The sequence below is a fragment of the Rattus norvegicus genome, chromosome 1 (assembly GCF_021556685.1).
Source record: "Rattus norvegicus strain SHRSP/BbbUtx chromosome 1, alternate assembly SHRSP_T2T, whole genome shotgun sequence".
Classification (NCBI taxonomy): domain Eukaryota; kingdom Metazoa; phylum Chordata; class Mammalia; order Rodentia; family Muridae; genus Rattus; species Rattus norvegicus.
Genome location: NC_141534.1, coordinates 238,435,095 through 238,454,280, shown reverse-complemented (window position 1 = coordinate 238,454,280; position 19,186 = coordinate 238,435,095). Strand labels below are relative to the sequence as shown.

Here is a 19,186-nt window from a genome sequence, read left to right as displayed (position 1 = left end):
GTGAAACATGTAGTCACTTAATTTATAATATATTCAGTAAACTCCATTTTAGAAAACATTCATAGTGTAACAGACATCTGACTATGTAGAGTTTAAATTGTCCATTTTTTGAGAAAGTGGGTGCATTAATTAGTATAGGCTGTTTCATTTTGCTGAATATGGCTTGTAATCCCCTAGATACACACAAACACCTGTGATTATTTTGTGAGCCTTGTCTTTAGTTAGTCCTAAATAAATGTATTTAGATTTGGTACCTGTTCATATAGACTCAGCTGTGCCTGTTTGCTTTGTTATTTTTCCAAGTTTAATGGGCCAATATAAAAATTTATGGCAACTGTCTCTTAATGTCACTTCTACCTTTAAGTAAAATGAAAACAAAACTAAATCATGCTAGAAAATTGTGTTGCTGTGTATAGTTGATTATAATATACCCAATATGCTGATATCATGGACCAAATTTAGGCCAGCAAAATCAGTCTGAACAGGTTTAAACAGATACTTTAATGTATGTTGTGATATCATTGTCACTATATATTTACTGTATTAGAAATAAAGAACAGAGGTTTCAAAATAACCTTTTCTATTTTTCTAGAGCTTTTTTAAAAAACAAAACAAAATCTAGAAATTACTGTGCACACACTTTTTTTTAAAAGTTCTGTCTTACATTAAATCCTGATTCCAGTTTCCCCTCCCTTCACTCTTCCTAGTTCTCCTCCCCAGATCCACTCTTTCTCCCTTGCCTTTCAGAAAAATAGGCCTCCCAGGGATACCAACTAAATATAGAATAGCAACTTCCAGTAAGACTGGGGACAAACCCTTACATCAAGGCTGGACAAGGCAACCCAGTAGGACAGGGACCCAAGAGCAGGTGAAAGAGTGAGAGACCCTGCACACTCCCACTGTTAGTAGTACCGTAAAATCAGCTACAGATCCATAATATGTATGCTGAGGTCTTAGGTAGGATCCACACAGGCTCCACTGTGCACTTCGGTCCCAGCACTCAGGAGGTCGGGGCAGGCTGAGCTTGTGAGTCTGAGGCTAACCTAGTCTACGTAGTAAGATCTAAGTCTACGTAGTAAGATCTAAGTCTACGTAGTAAGATCTAAGTCTACGTAGTAAGATCTAAGTCTACGTAGTAAGATCTTATTTTGAATTTTTATGAAGTTGATTTTTGTATGTCTATTTGCTCCTCTTTTCAGCTTTATGATTTATTTATGTTTGCTTTGCTTCCTTATTTCCAAGAAATTATATTTAAGATTTGAACTAATATTTATTATCTGTTAATTTTTTCTCGTTTTTATTTCCTTACAGAAAGTAAGTAGAATGATTTTCATTGTTGTTCTTTTCACACTGTAAAGTACGCATTAAAAAAAAAACCTTTTATTTTCCCCACTTATGTATTATTCTGATAATTCATGTTTGCTGCCTGTAAAATTAACACAATTTTTTTTGCTTAATAAGAAAAAATAAGAAATGCAGTCATACAAGAATAATTCTAAATAACTGAGACATGCAGTGATTTAAAGTGGTCAGTAGTTTCAGGTATTTTAAAGATTGTTTTATTGTAATCTGATGGTTTTCGTTTTGTTTTTAAACATGTTTGAGTTCTTGGTATTTCTGTCATGTTATGATAAAGAATCCCTTGAGGTTGGCTGGTGAAATAATTAGGGGTGAATTGATCACATGTCCTCTATTACCCATGTGACACTGTGGGACATAAAGAGTACGATATAGACTTGACAGTCACCTATAGAATCTCAAGTCTGAATATTTCTTTAAAAATGAATATTTAAAGTTTGGAATGTGCTTTTTCTTTTTTGGTGTTTAACAGTTAATATGGTGAGGAGCTTTATTCTTTCACAACTATATTTGTACTAGAAACATTATTAGATTGTGTTATGTAATTCTTTTAAATGCTTCAGGACACCTGTTTATCCGTGGTGCTATGGAAACTATAAGAGAACTTCTCTCTGATGTCTATCACCTACCCCCTCTGTCACCTCCAGCTGTCTCAGGTAGGAATAAAGGATGCTGTATTTAAAAGTCATTTAGCTATCACTCAGAATTTATAGGAAAACAATGAGAAAGCATTCACATCCCTTTCTGTGACATAATCAAGTACTTTTCAGGCTTAGAGGATATCAAAAATAGAAGATAGTCTTCTCATATGGCTTTGGTTCTCATGTATCACCCTTCATAATGTCTGGATCTGACATCCTAAAATAAGTCAAAAAATTGTATATAGTCCCTGCACGTCTGTACTAGTTACGTTACCAGACACCATGCACATATTAGAGTAGAAAAACAGCAGTCACTTTATGAAATTCAGATAATGGCATGATGGCACTTGGATCAGTGGATCTTAACTATTTGGTGACTTATTGGTTACCATGCTTTTGATGATGTCATAATTCCTCCTTTCAAAAAATGGCATGGTTACTACCGTTTGGTTATGGGAACCTTTGCTTTCATTGCAAAAAATACTGTTAGAAGGAGGCCTTTCTTTGGCATTCAGAAATGTGAAATGAGCTGTGATGGCCCACAGCTCCTCTGGAGGGATAGGTAGGCTTCCTGTCTGTGTACTTATAAGATGCTCTTACACCATTGCTCTTCAGATTGGGCTTACATTCAGTGTATTGTTTTTACAATTCCAAATTGTTGGAAATCAACTATTAGTCCATTAGGGTTGATACAACTTTATTTTGCTGTTTCTTCTTTTAAATGAAATTCAAACAATTAAAATTGATATTTTCAAGTAATTATATGGTTTACCTTTTTGTATGATTTAGTAATGGAATATTTGTAATAGTTTTAAATGTAGTTTACTTTCCCCCCATCTGATGCTGGTTATTGAACTCAGGGCCTCATGCATGTTAGGCAAATGCTCAGAGCTATACACCAGACCTAATGTACTTAACTTTTGCTGTGGTATGGATCAGACCTAGTCTCTCCCATGGGTTAAGTAAGGGGCTAGCTCTGGGCGACACTCAGCATTCAGTTTATTTTTAAGACCATCCATTTCAAGTGTATTTCATAGTCCTATGAGCCTTTATATATATAGAGTCTACCAAAGTTCTGGATTCTTTAAGTAGCCTTTCTTACTGAGGAAAATCTTCAGATTCTGGGGGAAAGTAAATGTGTAGGCTGTGAATTGAAGAACAAGGCCAAAGAGAAATAAGAACTATCTCCTCAAGAGCTAAAGAGAAACCAAACCTATACTGGATGTGTGTGTGAGAGTGTGTGTGCGTGTGTGTGCATGCGTGTGTGTGTGTGTGTGTGTGTGAGAGTGTGTGTGTGTGTGTGTGTGTGAGAGAGAGAGAGAGAGAGAGAGACAGAGAGACAGAGAGACAGAGAGACAGAGAGAGAGACACACAGAGACAGATACAGAGACAGATACAGAGAAACAGGAAAATAGAGGGATACAGAGACAGAGACACAGACAACAAGGCCTCATTCTGGAGAACAGCTTTGTCTCAGCCTTCCAAGTACTGGGATTGCTGGGATTACAGTTGTACACTCTGATACTATGGCCTCCCTTTCAAACTTGTGTTTTGTAAATGTCCTCCAAAGGTTGCACCAAAAGTTACCCTGTACATTTTCAAGATTTTATCATGGATATAAGGTTATAATATGGTTTTAAGAATGGTGGTTATTTTTGTGTCTAAGCCCTCACAACATGATTTCAAACTTATGTATGCATTTATGTATAGGAATTATATTTTGAGAGCTATGATTTTATCAGAGTATATCTAAAGTACTAGCTCTTTCAGTTTCCTAGGAAATGTAATTTTCTCATATTTTTCAATGATTGCAGTTGTTAATAGAATCAATCTGATATTCTTTTTACTTACTGAGAATGTCTGACTAAAGACATTGTATATCTAATAATTATTCAAACATGTGAATTTGTGAAAAAAGCCTTTACACTATACTCTTTTTTTTTTTTTTTGGTTCTTTTTTTAGGAGCTGGGGACCGAACCCAGGGCCTTGTGCTTCCTAGGCAAGCGCTCTACCACTGAGCTAAATCCCCAGCCCCTACACTATACTCTTAAAAGTGGTCGCAGTAGAGTTTTAGAGGTAATGTAAAGTCCATAAACCAATGAGTGGGCTGGAGGAGTCCTCTCCTAGGGAAGGAGGAAGTGCTCTAAAGTCGTCCCCAGGGGAGAAGCAGGCACACTTTACAAGTGTCTTTCTTTACACCATCTTCCTTTTGCTCTGATATTAGACTTTCTTTACTTTTGGTAGCATTAATTTCTGTTGAAGATGAAATTAATAAGGTTATTGGGAGGGGAGTGGAGGAAAGGAAGCAAGTTTGTATATAGGTCAGCAATTATAATTATACAGTAGGCCATAATTTATAGATTTTAAAAATTTTTGTTTTGTCTTTTGTGTGTGTGTGTGTATGTGATTTGTTAAGAGCTTGCTGTGGCTGTTTTATGGTTACAATTCAAGTAACACAATTTTTATGTCAGTAATGTAGCTGTGAAGCGTGATATGACACTGTTCTGTTCCACATATCAGGAACTTTGAAATTGTTTTGAAATTAAAGCAATTCTGCAGGAACCACATTCATGGGGATTACTGGAAGCTGAGCTCAATCTGCAGAGTAGATTTCTTTCACGTAGGCTTGTGCGTTACAAAATTTCAGCTACTCACCACTCTATATGGTTCTCTATAAACTAAGAATAGCTAATTATATCTCTTTTTTTGTTCTTTATTTTGGTATGAGTGGTGATCAGTGTTATATATATATACTGCCTCTTTTCTTACTGGCAATTTTGGATCTAGAAATGAAGTTTAGACTCTTGATATTCCTCTCTCGTCTCCTCTCGTCTCCTCTCGTCTCCTCTTCTTTTCTCTTCTCTTTTCTTTTTTCTCCCTCCTTCCTTTCTTTTTCTTAATGAATACTTCCTTGATTTTTACATACTCTACAGGGAATAAAAGTAATTGAATAAATCAGGGCCTGTAGTAATTTTTAAGATACTAACTTAAAATATTTAAGTAGAAAAAAATTGCTAAGCATGTAAGAATACTGTATGAAATATTTAATGCCTAAAGTACATAGTTTTTCCTTATGGCATTTAAAGTGTCACTTGGATGTCATACCACAATTCTGGCAATTACATTTGGTTTTGACAGGGTAATTTTCATGAGTTGCTCTCTGTTTACAGAGTGAAAATGTTGGATCATGATAATCTTCAGAAATAGTGGTAGAAGTTCTATGAGTGATTCCTTTTTCACATCAGAGAAATGTAGACTCATATGTAAGTTTCAAGGGGGGGTTTATGAGACACAAACATGCATTTAGTTCTTACTGTATTATAATTCTCTATGAAGTATCCTATCTACAAACACAAAAGTCTTAAAATCAGTGGTTCTTCAAAACTATAATGACATTTAATAAGGGTTAAGTGTAAATATACAAATTCAAGTTAAAAGTAGCTATTTAGACTCAAATTTAATTCAATTGTTTAGACTCAATTCATTCTACAAATTGAATCTGTCTGGAGTTTATGTTCTAAAAGGCAGTGACATCTGTTTTTCTGAAAGTGGTTAATGAGGTTTTAGTTTAACGCGTTAAGCTGAACACTCCTAGTGATGGATTCAGTGATTTTTTCTCCACAGTGTATTCTGGACAGGAAGTGATTGACAGGGTCACCCAAATGACAGCAAAATGCTCGTGATAGGAGGAGTGAGCAAGGATTTGCAGCACAGGGGTGCTTTCTTAATGCAGGTGATTAAAATTTGTAATCCAAATAATTTGTGTTTCTTTTTTTCATTGTTAGGATCTTTTCTTCTAAAATTAATGATGTGGATAAAAAAAGAGAATTAACTTATTTCTTTGAAACCCAGACATATTTGGAACAAGCTTAAGTTATAGAAAGGGCAATTCTATTTTGTCATAAAAAAGACCCTCCTTAAAGGTTCCTAAGCTTTAGAGTAGGCAGACAGATATTTCAAGTGTTTGGTAACTTACAAACCACTATGTCTTCAAGACTAAAAGGATTAGTTACTCACCTAAATAGTAAATGTATTCTTTACGTCTCTGCCAAGTTTAAGGGTTTTGTTATAATCATGCTACCCACTATTTGGAAGAATAATACTGTGTTCTTGCTGTGCTCATGACTAAAAATGATAAGTGCAATTTATGGAGATATGTAAATTATTTCCTCACAGTAAGATTTAAAATGAGTGCATTTGGGATTATGGTACTAAAATTCCTTTATTGTACAAAAGAAATTCTTTGTTGGCCTTGGAGACATGCCGCCCTTGCAGAGGCCCCATGATCAGCTTCCAGCGGTCATATGGCCTCACAACTGCCTGACTTCTGACTCAGGGAATCTACTTCCCTCTCTCGACCTCCTTGGCACCAGGTTTTCATGTGGCACACTTACATATATACAACCAAACATTCATGTACATAAAGATGACAAATATTTTTAAAAATCCATATTATTTTGTCTGTTTTAAAAATAAAGAATACAGAAGAGACCAAAATTAGTCAAGAGGCTGAAGCAATGCACCCCATCAGCTGTTGTGGATAGTCTTGGGTCTCATGTGGTAGCTTGTTACAGTTCATAGCATTGATACTTAACAGATACTGTGTGTCAGGTACTGGAGTGAGTGCCTCATTAAGCTCCTATAATCTTCACATTAACAAATTTCAAGATCGTTTCATTATATAGATTTATTCCTTTCACTTCTTGTTTAATTACTTGCAAGCCAAATTGCCATTAAAGGTGTTCCATTTTTTTTGGCTAAAGAAAAGTTCCTAGAGATACGACTCCATGTAAAGCATGTGCTTGCTGTACAGGAGGCCCTTGTGTCTCAAGGACACAGACTTTGCTGTGATCTTTTTTATAGTTGTATATAAATGTAAGTTAATTGTTTTTCCCAGCTGATGTTGTGATATTATAACGTGACTTATGAAAACCACGTGGGATAAAGATTAGTTGTATTTATGTGTTTATTGACTTAATAATAATAATAATAATAATAATAATAATAATAATTTATTATTTGAGACAGGGTCCCACTCTCTAGCCCTGGCTGTCAGGGAACTGTGTATAAGTTGCCCTACAGTTTCCAGCTTTCCTGCTTTAGTCTCTCAGGTCTATGTTTACAGGCTTTTGCCATCACATCCCGCAAAATTTGAGGTTTAAAAGCGGGAAGGAAACTTCAGATGTGAAGCCATTTTAGAAACGTGGGCGGCGGCACACGGCTTGCAGTGGTGAAGGTGTGTCGCTCTGTGCCTCACTGCCTTTCTCTGTTCCTTCTCAGGAACACTCAGTTTAGGTGTGTTCCTTTCAGGCTAAGCCTTTCTTGGGCGCAGTCTTGCCTTCAAGGGTCTATTTCTTGTTGTCCCAGTGGTGACCAAGATTTCTTCAGTGATGCTAATATTTTTAAAGAGTTACAAATGCCTTGTCATCATTATTAATATTTTTTGTGGCTCTATTTGTTGCTCTCTTTGTGCATCTGAACTGACTGAGAGCCTTGAGCAGTAATCAAGAAACATCCTCCATGTTGTCCTAGCTTGACATTTTCTCTGTTGAACAGCTTCAGTCATTAACTTTGAATTCAGCTTCACTTTGCTTCTTGGAACATTGGCAGACTACAGGCAAATTCTTTGACAGAATAAAACCCAAATGCATCTAGCCCTGTTCCAAATAGTGTCCTGTCCCCCTCTTAAACTTTATGAGCCAGGCCTGTAGAGGTCAGTATTTTTTGTTTGCACTTGTCTTTAAACTCCCACTAGAATAGTCCTTTTAAGCTCTGATGATGGAATTCTAGAACTTTTATCTCTTTTTATTATTTTTACATTCCAAACAATCCCCTTCCCGGTCTCCCTTCCCAGAGTTCTTCACCCCTCGTCTTTGCCTCTTAGAGGGTGCTCCCCATTCCCTCTTCACCATCTCCTCACCTCATCTCCCCTTACCCCTTCCCACTGAGACCAGACAAGACAGTCGTCTGTTACATATGTGGTGGGGTCAGGGGCCAGACCACGTGTATGCTCTTTGGCTGGTGGCATAGTTTCAGGGAACTTCGAATACTTTTGTTCTTCCTGTGAGCTTTCTTGTCACAGTTGACTTGATTTGCCAAGGAAGGTAAGACGGAGCAGCTTTTCCTTTCACTGAGCCTTTTCTGTTTTATAGAAAGAATTTCGGAGGCCATGACCAGTCCAAGACCCCCAAACCACCTGTATTTCAATAGAAAAAAAAAAGATGCAGATGATAAAGCTTTCCTCATAGGCTTAGTTTTACTTCTTTGGAAAACAAGTTTTTGTTTTTTTCTTTTAAACATTTTAACAAAAGTTTCCCAGTAATTTGTTTCTATAGATAAGAGTCAGTGAACTAAATTTACAACCAAATTTCCCAAAACCAATAGGAAGTTTTAAAATATAGAGCATGATCAGCTTCCATAGCAATGAAAAATAGAATAAAAAACCAATAATATGTGTAAAATAATGAAAACCAAGCTGCCTTTAGGATTCTGCTAGTTCACAACACTAGAGAACATACTGTGACTGATGGAACCTTTGAAACATGAGGTAACTTTGTTCCATCTCCCTTCTACTCCACCCTGATGTGTAGCTAAAGAAGAGAAAAGGAGAACATGAATTGCACTACTTTTGGAGCTCCATTAAAATTAACCTCCATCCCAAGAGCATAGTTAGCACTTTGTCTGAACTTGCAGCTCCCTGGGAGAACTATTCTCAGAGAACACTTGGCTAGGTGGTTGACTTCGAGCTGTGCTTGGAGAAAGAAAAAGTTCTTTCTCCAGAGCATCACAGAGACAATAGCAAACCCTTGGCAAGATCACAGCTGTTGAAGTTTATAACTTCATCTGGTACAAACCAGAGCCTGGGTAGGAATTTTAAAGGAACTCCTGGAGAACTGGCCAACCAGAGAAACATTAGAAAATTCTGACGTGTTCCTTGATATGTAAAAGTATGCTTAATACATAAGGCTGTGATACTTGCCTAGGAGAGATCTAAAAATGTCACCTCTGGCTTATCTTAAGGCTCTTTGTCATTATGAAGTGAAAGCAAGAGCTTTTTTAATAAGTCCTTCAAAGCTGGAGTTGGCACTTCCTAAAGAACCTTTCGCAAAGGAAAGGGATGGGCCATACATAGCTGTGGCAGTTGAACTCATCTGAACACTGTATTATAGTGACATCAGTATGACCTTGCTTACAAACTAAAATCAAGAATTTAAAAAGAAAAGCAGAAAAGTTGGTGGCCATATGCAGGTAGTCCAAATAGTTCTTGAAAGTGCTAAGTTAGTACCATTTGGAAAACAAAAACAAAAACAAAAAACAGGTACATTGGGTGGACATTGCTCCCAGAATTCCAATATAAGTGTGTTAATATATGCTTCATAAAATGTCTAGTTTAAGCAGAGTATTTAAACTTCAGAGAAATAGAATTTATCAAATGCGGAAAGAATGTACCCTTTAGAGAAGAAGAAATGAAAGCAGTTTATTTAATATTACTGCTAGAGCAGTAGATATGACAGTAATCAAAGAACTACTTGCATATGATAGATACAGGGATGAGTCCTGTGTGGGTTGGGTGAGCCATTTTGCCACATTTTCCTTCCATGTATTTTGTGTCATGTAAATTAAGGTGGCTTTGTGGTATCCAATTAATTTTGATTGTCATACCATTTCGCTTTGGTTGGATTGGAGTTTTCTGGACCATGCGGGCATCAGAGATCTGTTAACTTTCTGGACTCTCAGTTACGGCCTTCTTGTCAGAGGAAATAGCATATACACAGGACAAAATGAAATAGCTAAACAAAAGCTGCCAACAGAAAGCTGTTCTTTGTCTGTTCGGATTTGTCTTAATTGATGCAGCCTTGACTGGCTTGGATCTCACTGGACAGAATAGACTGGACTGGAACTCATGGCCATATCCCTATGTCTGTCTCCAGAGTTCTGGGGTTGTAGGCATTAACCATGCCCAGTTACAAACATATAGCTATTTTTAAGATTTGTAAAGTTAGCTGTTATAAATGTGAAACCTCAAAGAATTTAGTGGAAAAAGTCTGAAGGACTAAAAAGGAAGAAAATGATGTTCCATCAAAGACAGACTACAACAGTGGTGTAGATTTAAAAAGAGACACATAGGTGTTCTGGAGTTTAAAAGCATAGCAAATGAGTTACCGGAGGGACTCCAGCATACCTGAGCCTGCAGGGTAAGTAGTCAACCTGGGGATAGGTCCACAGAGACTGGTGTAAGAAGACCACCCCACACCCAAACAAAAGACAGGGAAAAGAGACACAAGAGACACCATCACAAGATTGATGGCTAAGTTACAGTACTTAGGTTAGACGACATTTCATCATTGAATGGAAATGACTATTGGCTAGAAGTTTTGTGTCTAGCCAAACTCTTAAGAAAAAAATAGAAGACCTTTGCCAATAATCAAAACCTAGAAGAGTTTGTCACTAAAAGACCTCTTTAAGAAACTTTAAAGGAAGTCCCAATAGCTCAATAAAAGATCAGAAGATGCCACATGAAATTAAAGAATAATTGTAAAAATGACAATAGTTATATGAAAGACAGGTATGTATAAAAATACACACAATATAATTTTGCTTCTAATATTCTCCAAACTACAGCAAACTTAAGCAAAAATTATAAAATTATATTTATAATTTAATAAATTAATTTTATCCCCAAAAGGATAATTTAGAAAAAGTACTAATTATAATCTTTAAGGAGACTACAAAGAAAATAACTCAAAAAATATAGTAAAAGAAACGACACAGGTATGTGAAAATACACTAGAAAGTATTTAACACAGTAATGAAGAATTTAGGATTGATGATACTAAATAGCTCTGTCATATTCTCATAAGTAATTCTGCAGGGCATTTGGGTTTATACACCTGGCACAGTTTTTCTGCAATTTTTAAACATTTTTACTGTTTGTAGGCTACAGAATATGTATACATGAGTCCAGCTTCCTGTGCATGCTGGGAGAAGATACTGTAGGTGACAGGTCACTCGGACCTCAAAGTCAGGGCTTTAGGCTCCTCACCCAGCACGAGCTTCCTGGAGGCAGGCGCTTCAGTTCTGTTGGAGCAGTAATCTCAGTAGTGGACAAGGGGAGCACATTTGTCTCGCTTTGTCTCCTTTCCTGTCAAGGCTTCAGGTGGGTTATGGTGATAGTAAAGGGTGAACTTGTTATGTTAAATAGTGTGCCCAGATAGTTGAAGAGAAATGCCACCTATGGAACGTTTGGTTCATTGACCAGTAGTTTATGAGATATTTGTCAGTAGATTTTTTTTTTAAACAAAATGACATAAAATGCATAGTGGCTGCACAATTTCGTATCCCACAAGTGCTGTGAAAGAGTGAACACCTTAGCTGTTACTCAGAGTATTACCTTAATGCTACAAATTAGTATTTGTTTTCTGTTTTCTAAGGAACATTATTATTTTCAATGGTCTTCCTACAATAGTTGCTAATATTTTGCTGTTTCCTGTATTCTTCCTCCAGTAGACTATTGGAGCTAATATTGTTCCTAATTTGAACAATAAATAAAAAATCTAGATATAATGGTATAAAAGTGAAACATATTCTCACCAACATTTTAATTTAAGGTAAAAGTGAACTATTTTGATTGTGACCCAAGACCTTTTTTTTTCTACTGTAATTCCAAAAAGATCTACAGTCATCTGTGCTTATAAGAAGTCTAGTTTTATGTTTGTTTTTTGAATCTGTCCAAGAAAGGTAAGAATTTATAAAGTAAGGTTCTCAAAGGTTTAGGAGTGAACACTACTATTCAGCTTGAACACTCATGTGAACATTTGAGATCCAAAGTGAGGTGCTAACTGAAGAAGGGTCTGAAATCCCTGTGCTGTGCCAGTGTGGTGTTCAAGACAGGAAGTGTGGGTGTGCGGTTATGCACTATGCTGGGTAGATGAAGTTTGATCAGTTGCTCTTCACCTGTGTCTTTCTTTGCATTTCTTTGCCTGTGCGTTTCTTTTGTTTATTTGTCTAGTCCAGTGCATCAGTTCATGTGTTTTACATATTTGTTATAAGGTTCCAGGGATTGAAACCTGCTTTTAGTAATCCTTAGTATCACGGAGGAATTAGAGAACCTAACAGTGCATGGGGAGAAGTATTAGAAGTCCAAGCAGGGGACTTTGTAGCCGCTGATAATTACTGGCCCAGGAGTGCAGCCTTTGCCCAGCTCTCAAGCTTGCTTTGATGTTGGGGAAACAGTTGTGTGTGGGGATCCTATGCACTAACGTGCAAGAAAAGCATTGGCTCACCTCTAAGAGTCATAAATTGGCCTGTTGAGTTGAAAATAATGTTCTTTGCCAACAGGAAAATTGTTGGATGGAGTTTTTATAGAGCTGCTTTTTTTCTTTTCCTATTTTAAAAAGAAAGTGGTTTTTTTTTTTTTGTTTGTTTGATTGTATGTTTTATCGGGCATAGCCTCCAAACCCATATGATTGTATTCAAAAAGCATAAGCCATGATTTTCTATTTGAATTCTATTTTGCTCTCTGGAGAAGTGTTTATAACAGTAATAAAAATTTAGCATCAGACATGTCAGGCTGGCGAGCTGGCGCAGCAGGTGAGGGTGCTTGCTGCCAAGCCAGACACGCTTATATTTGATCCCAGGACTCCATGGTTTAGAAGGAGACCAGACTCCCGTGTGTCGTCCGCCAACTTCTATGCATACACTTGGTGTTCCAGCTTAGTGTTGTGCTCTGATAAAACACAGACTTAGGGGAGGAAAGGGTTTATTTGGCTAATACTTGTAGGACACAATCCCTCAGTGAGGGAAGTCAGGGTGGGAACTCAATCTAGAACTTGAAACAGGAACCCTGGAGTAACAGCTCTCTGCTCTCTGGCTCATAGGTAGCTTGGTTGCTTAACTGTTCAGGACCACCTGTCTAGGATTGGTACAGCCACAGTGAGCTGGGCTTCCTATAGCAGTTAAAATTAAGACAATCCACTAGAGACACTAGTATATTAGTTAAAATTAAGACAGTTTACTAATGACATGCCCTTAGGCCAGTCTGAGTCAATCCATTAACTAAGACTTTCTTAGATGACTCAGATGTATCAAATGGACAATACATAACTGAGACATGGGCGCACGTGCGTGCACACACCCACACCCACACCCACACCCACACCCACACCCACACCCACACACACACACACACACACACACACACTATAAATAAAGTAAGTGTCGTAGAAAACTAATGAAAATTACAAGAGTCATATTGAAATTAATAATGATTATAGTTTGAGTAGTAACTCTGAGCTAGTTATGTGTATGCTTGTGTGTGTATGCTTGTGTCTGTATACTTTGTGTGTCTGTGTATCTGTATCTGTCCACCAGAGTACTGTTGTTTAGATTTCATAGATGGGAACATTGAATTAAGAGATCTGGTGGTTGCCTCAGGTCATTTCAAGGAGGTGAAGCTTGGATTTGAACTGTGGTCTGTTTATCACTGAAGTCCAACCTTTTAAATACTTCTTTACAATTTTACACATTAATATCCGGTGCTTTAGTATTCCTGGCTTGCTTTCAAAAACCTTCTTTCTTCCTGTCAATTCCAGAGATAACATTCAATAACTTGACAACAGTGACCTTTCTAAACAAATATAGAGTGTTACAGAACCAGATGGCCCAAGATTATATTTTATTTTCCTGGCTCAAAATAAATTGCCTGCTCTACATTTGATAAAGTCGCAAAGAAAAAAGACCCTTCTGTGTCCCAGGATTTCATCAGGCCTCATGGCCAGCCAGTGCCCTTTGGTGTGAGTCAGTCAGAAGCACAGAAGCCGTGTCTTTACTCCACAGTTTAGAGTAGGGTGTAGTGAAAGGGCAAGAAGCAGGGTTTATGACATGCAATTATTCTGGCCTTCAGTAATCATTATAAACTTAGTAGATAGGTTCTGAAGAATTGGCAGATAATCCTGTGATATTGTTAAATTATGTGAGCAAGGGGATGTCTGATTTATAATTATATAAACCTGCATATTATGCATCTCTTTTTAGTGTCTGTTTTTCTTTTGTGATTTTAGGAGGGTTTTCTGATAAGCAGAAATTTAATTCTTATTGTAAAAAAGTGTTTTTATTGTGTGTGTTTGTGTGTATGTGTGCAAGTAATGTTTGCATGTGTTCCAGGGTATACATGTAGAGATCATAGAAAAACTTTGTGGGTTCTGTTTCTTTCCTTCCACCTTTATATGGGTTCATGGGATTGAACTTGGGTTAGCCAGCTTCCATTGCAAGGGACCTTTACCCGTTCAGCTATTTTACAGCACAAAAACTTTATTTTTGACCATTCACAATGTGAATGAGGATTTTCTTGGCGGTGTTACACAAACGTTCTTAGAAAACAATTTTACAATAGATACATAAGGTGGTCTATCGTACATAATCACAATCACAGCACCTCTACAAGCTTAGTCACTCTTAAAGAATTTCAGACAGGGATAGCTCAGGTTACATGGGGTAGGCATAGAAGTGATTAAAAAGTTGAAGAAGTCTTCCTTATCATCACCTAGACTACATGATCAAAAGACACACTAGACTTGGAATTAAGAGACCTGTGTCTAAGACTTAGCCTTGCCATCTGTAAGGAATATTGAACATGTAATGTAAATGTTCAAGATTTTAGTTTTTGAAAATAAGACCTGAACAAATAGCAATAACAACAACAACAATAATAATAATAGCCTTGTTATATTTTGAGATTATTCTGAGGAAAAGTTAAGGACATGTGATACAGTGATTATCATTTGGTACTGTTTAAACAGTGATGTTTAATATATGAACAGTGTCCCACATGTCTGTTGTTCTAATGGTCAGTGAAACTAAAAAGTACGTATGCTCACCTTTATAACCACTGTCTCAAAGGACTGTCACAGTGCTGCATCAATGCACGGAAAGGTGAATATGTATTCACCAAAAAGAAAAACATCCAATGGAGTCAAAACCAGAAGTTCATTAACTTTATATCCTCTTCCATGACTCATACTCTCTTGCCTGCATTCTCTCCTGTCTCACCACTAAGCATTACCTTCTCCTGGTCTTCTTTCTAAATGTTATACTGCATCCTCAAATGTGCTGTGTACGGACACACGCACATAGACAACACAAGTGAGGGAGAGCATGTGGCTTGCTTCTTCCTGAGTTTGGATCACTTCCATTGATGTATTTTCTAGGTTCATCCATTTTTCTGCAGATTTTATTTCCCTTTATAGCTGAATAATATCCCACAGTGTTTTTTTTTTTTTTTGGTTCTTTTTTTCGGAGCTGGGGACCGAACCCAGGGCCTTGCGCTTCCTAGGCAAGTGCTCTACCACTGAGCTAAATCCCCAACCCCTTCCCACAGTGTTTATGTACAATTTCATTATTTGTCTGTTGATGGATGTCTAGGCTGTTAGTGTTTCATTGTTATTGTGAATAGAGCAGCAATTCATAAATCTCTGTGATAGAATATGGAAATATTTGGGTATATGTCTTTTTAAAAATAATTGTTTACTTTATGTATATGAGTGTTTTGCCTGAATGTATGTTAGGCATACTGAATGCATGCCTGTTGCTTGTGGAAGTCAGAAAACATGTTGGATCCCAGGACCTGGAGTTACAGGCAATTGTAAGCCTATGAGTATTTGCACTGGGAACTAAACCTGAGTCATCTCTGAACCATCTCTGCAGGTAATGTTTTTGGAAAACAAAGTTTCATGTGATATATATATATATATATGTATGTATATATATGTATATGTATATATATGTATATGTATGTATGTATATGTATATGTATGTATGTATTTGTGTGTGTGTGTGTATGTGTGTGTGTGTGCAAGCTTACTTATGTTAGGGTACTTTTAGAGCCAAGAGGTCAACCTGCAGGAATTGGTTTTTAGTTCCAACATATTAATCCTGGGAATTTAAATTCAGTTCTGGAAGCAAGTACCTTTACATGTTCAGCCATCTTTCCAGCCTTGCCATGGGTTTTTCTTTATAAAAAGTAAGCTAAGTATGTTGGTCCATGGCTGTAATACAAAACCGAGGCAGAATTATGAGGTCAAGGCTAGTCTAGTCTGGGCTAGTTAGCAAGTTCCAGGCTCTCCTGGGCAAGATAATGAGGATTTATCCAAATTAGAGAAGAGGAGTTAGTAAACTGATATATCAGAATGAGGTTTTATCTAAACCTAACTAGAGAAGAGTTAGTAACCTGATTTATCCCCTTTTACTTTTTGCCATTCTGGGAGCTTGAGCATGAAGTCATTCATGTGGACTCTTATTCATATATTTCTATTTACCTCCCAACTTTGTCTATTCTAGTTTATATTAGTTTTAACCCTATTTTGTATTTCTTATTTTTATATTTTACAATTTATCTCATTGTTTTTTATAATTTGTTACATTCAAATCCGTATACAATAAGGTTAGGCTTACCCACACCATTTAAACTAATGACTTTAAAGGATTCTGAAAGTTCTTCGTTGAAATACTAATCTGAATTATAATTTTAATCTATACTCAGATTAAAAAAAATACAAAATTGCAGTATTTCTCTGTGATAAAAATAGAATGGTAATATTTTCAATTTAAAACTCCTAGAAGTCTCATATTAAAACGTAGGTTTATTAAATGATTAAATTTCAAATATATTATATATATATGTGTGTGTGTGTGTGTGTGTGTGTGTGTGTGTTTCTAATTATTTAAAAAAGTCACCACCATTTATCCTCTCTTCAAGTTAGGTGTTGCTCAAGCAGTCATATATTCTGTAAGCACAGCCATACATAGAAAATCATAAAGACAGGAGACTCCCGAAAGACATGCTGTGCTGAGGTTATGACCTGTCCTTGTAGAGTACTTTTAGCTAATTGTGTGTGTGTGTGTGTGTGTGTGTGTGTGTGTAGGGAGATGGAAACAGTTAATATGCACATACCAAAGTAATAATAATATAATAAAAAAAACAAGAAGGCATTTGGGATGTAGATTGGTGGTAGAGTTAGTTTCTTGCAAGGTTGGCTTAACCATAATCACCACAAAGTGATAAGGTATGGGCACATTGACCAAAGATTTTTGAGTTTTAGAACTTATAGTCAAATTAAAAAAGAAGAAACAAGCCCTGGAAGAGTGGAGGGGAATTATGGCAGGCTGTCTTCTCTTCTGTCAGGTTTTCCTTTTAGGAATCCTTAGGAAGCCCAAAGGGTCACAGCACCAGCTTCCTGACTACTGTCATCTGTTCCATCATCACAGGCTAGTGCCAGCGGAAACCTATGGGATGCGAAGTCATAGTGCAGGTCTGAGGCTCACCCTGTACCTTCCAATTTCTGTCTACATGTGAGCTATGTTAATGTGATCCTCTGACGCCGATGCCAGCATTTTCATATTGTGGCTAAAACTGAGGTTTTCTCAGAGAATGAACATTTCTGTAAAACATTTTCCACACAGTACCTCATCCATATCCTTGAAGCTGACCAAAGCACCTGTAACTCATTAGTAAATTTCACTATGGGGTTAAAATTGATACTGATGAGATTAGAAGGATGGCATAGATACTCTGTACATTCATAAGTTCTGTGTAGCTGAGAATGTTGATAGAACCATAGCTGTTTGTCAGGGGGAACATATCATTATCGTTCCAGAAATATTGTTGACTTCAAACTCAGTGTCTCTGCTTTGGAATCGTATGTCTTGGCATCAGTAAAGGTTGCAACATCATCCTTGATGCCTATAGCTATGGTGTCCCCAATGGGACTCCCGCAGATATTAATGTTTTCTTTAAAGTTTTGTGTTGGTACATTTGTAGTCCTCATATCCCACACAGGAATGACTTCATCTCCATACCCAGTGACGAAGGGATCAGGGTTACTTGGATGCCAAGAAAATGGAATCATACCATCTCCACAACCCCTGTAGCTTTTTTCTTTGATCAGAAGGTGCTCCTTCAGCAGGAAGACCTTAGCAGTTTTGTCAAAGGGGTTGGGGATTTAGCTCAGTGGTAGAGCGCTTGCCTAGGAAGCGCAAGGCCCTGGGTTCGGTCCCCAGCTCCGAAAAAAAAGAAAAGAAAAAAAAAAAGAGAGAGAGAGAAAAGCAGTTTTGTCAAAGAATCCCAAGCTGAGTGAAAGCCACTGTAGCTCTAGGCTACACCCACTTTGGGAAGAACTCATCCACCTCTGTGGAGGCTTCAGAAGAACTCCTGTGTCCACCGGGGACCACTGTTCCTTAAGTGCAGGGCCTGTAGAGCTGGGGCGAATGGCGAAGGCTGCGGAGCCGTCTTACCAAACGCCGTAACCAGCCATGTAAGATGGACAGTTGTAAGAGGTTGCTGTCGCTTGTCATTCCGCTGTTTTTATACAGATGGAGACAGTACTCACGAGAACTGGGAAGTGTTCACGCTCTGCTGGCAGTACAGGCTTGTTGGTTGTGTTCTCAGAAGTTGAGGTGGACATTTGATTCTGTCAGTTCCTAGTGTGTGACAGTGGGAACTGACTTAGTGTTTGGTGTATTGTGACCACTTACCCATCTTTCCTTACCTGCCTGTGTGTAGTCCTTAACGGAACCGATAATCCATTTTAACATGTGCTTTGGATCTAGGATTTCCTTAATTTTTTGTTATACTGATATATTCTTTACCTTTCCTAACAAATTTGAGATGTGAGAATATAATGGTGCTTCGTCAAGATTGGAGAGGGGGCCTGAGGAAAGTCACAGTCTTGATGTTTAGGTCAAATGAAGTTTCCAGTGTCTCTCCTGAAGCAGGGTTAGGATCACGAATAGAGAGCTGTAATTTTAACACCATAATCTTTTGTGTGTCAACTTTGGCTCACATTGTTGATTTTGTATATTCGATTATATCTTTGTTAATGTTCTTATAATTAAAAGTTTCATTTATTTTAACATTTATTAGAAAGTAAGATACACCTTTAATGTGGAATTATAAAATAGATTGTACTTCCAATAGAAGAGTTCCTGTGGAAAAAATAAACAGATCAGTGTTTAAAACCTGAACACAAACAAAAATCAGAGAATGTTTATATTCATAATTATGAGCACTCACCTTTGCGTACATTGTAGAATGGGGTTAGAGAGAGAAACATCATCCAGCTTCCTACGTAAGTTCCATTTGGTAGCAGGCTTGAGCAGCTGCATCGTTACCTGTGGCACTACCTTTCTGGTC

At 37.3% G+C, this 19,186-nt stretch overlaps 1 protein-coding gene and 1 pseudogene across 13 annotated transcripts in view; one reads left to right on the top strand and one right to left on the bottom strand.

The window, feature by feature from the left end:
- The window catches only part of Rfx3 (regulatory factor X3), a 260,295-nt gene that overhangs the window by 25,791 nt on the left and 215,318 nt on the right, over window positions 1-19,186 (top strand). For 4 of the 13 annotated variants that reach the window (XM_087575069.1, XM_087575063.1, XM_087575087.1 and 1 more), the window contains exon 2: window positions 1,923-2,015. In XM_087575069.1, coding sequence (XP_087431195.1) covers window positions 1,946-2,015 — 70 coding nt within the window. In that variant the 5' untranslated portion in view covers window positions 1,923-1,945. 13 annotated transcript variants of the gene reach the window in all.
- On the bottom strand, window positions 17,189-17,984 carry Thoc3-ps1 (THO complex 3, pseudogene 1; annotated as a pseudogene).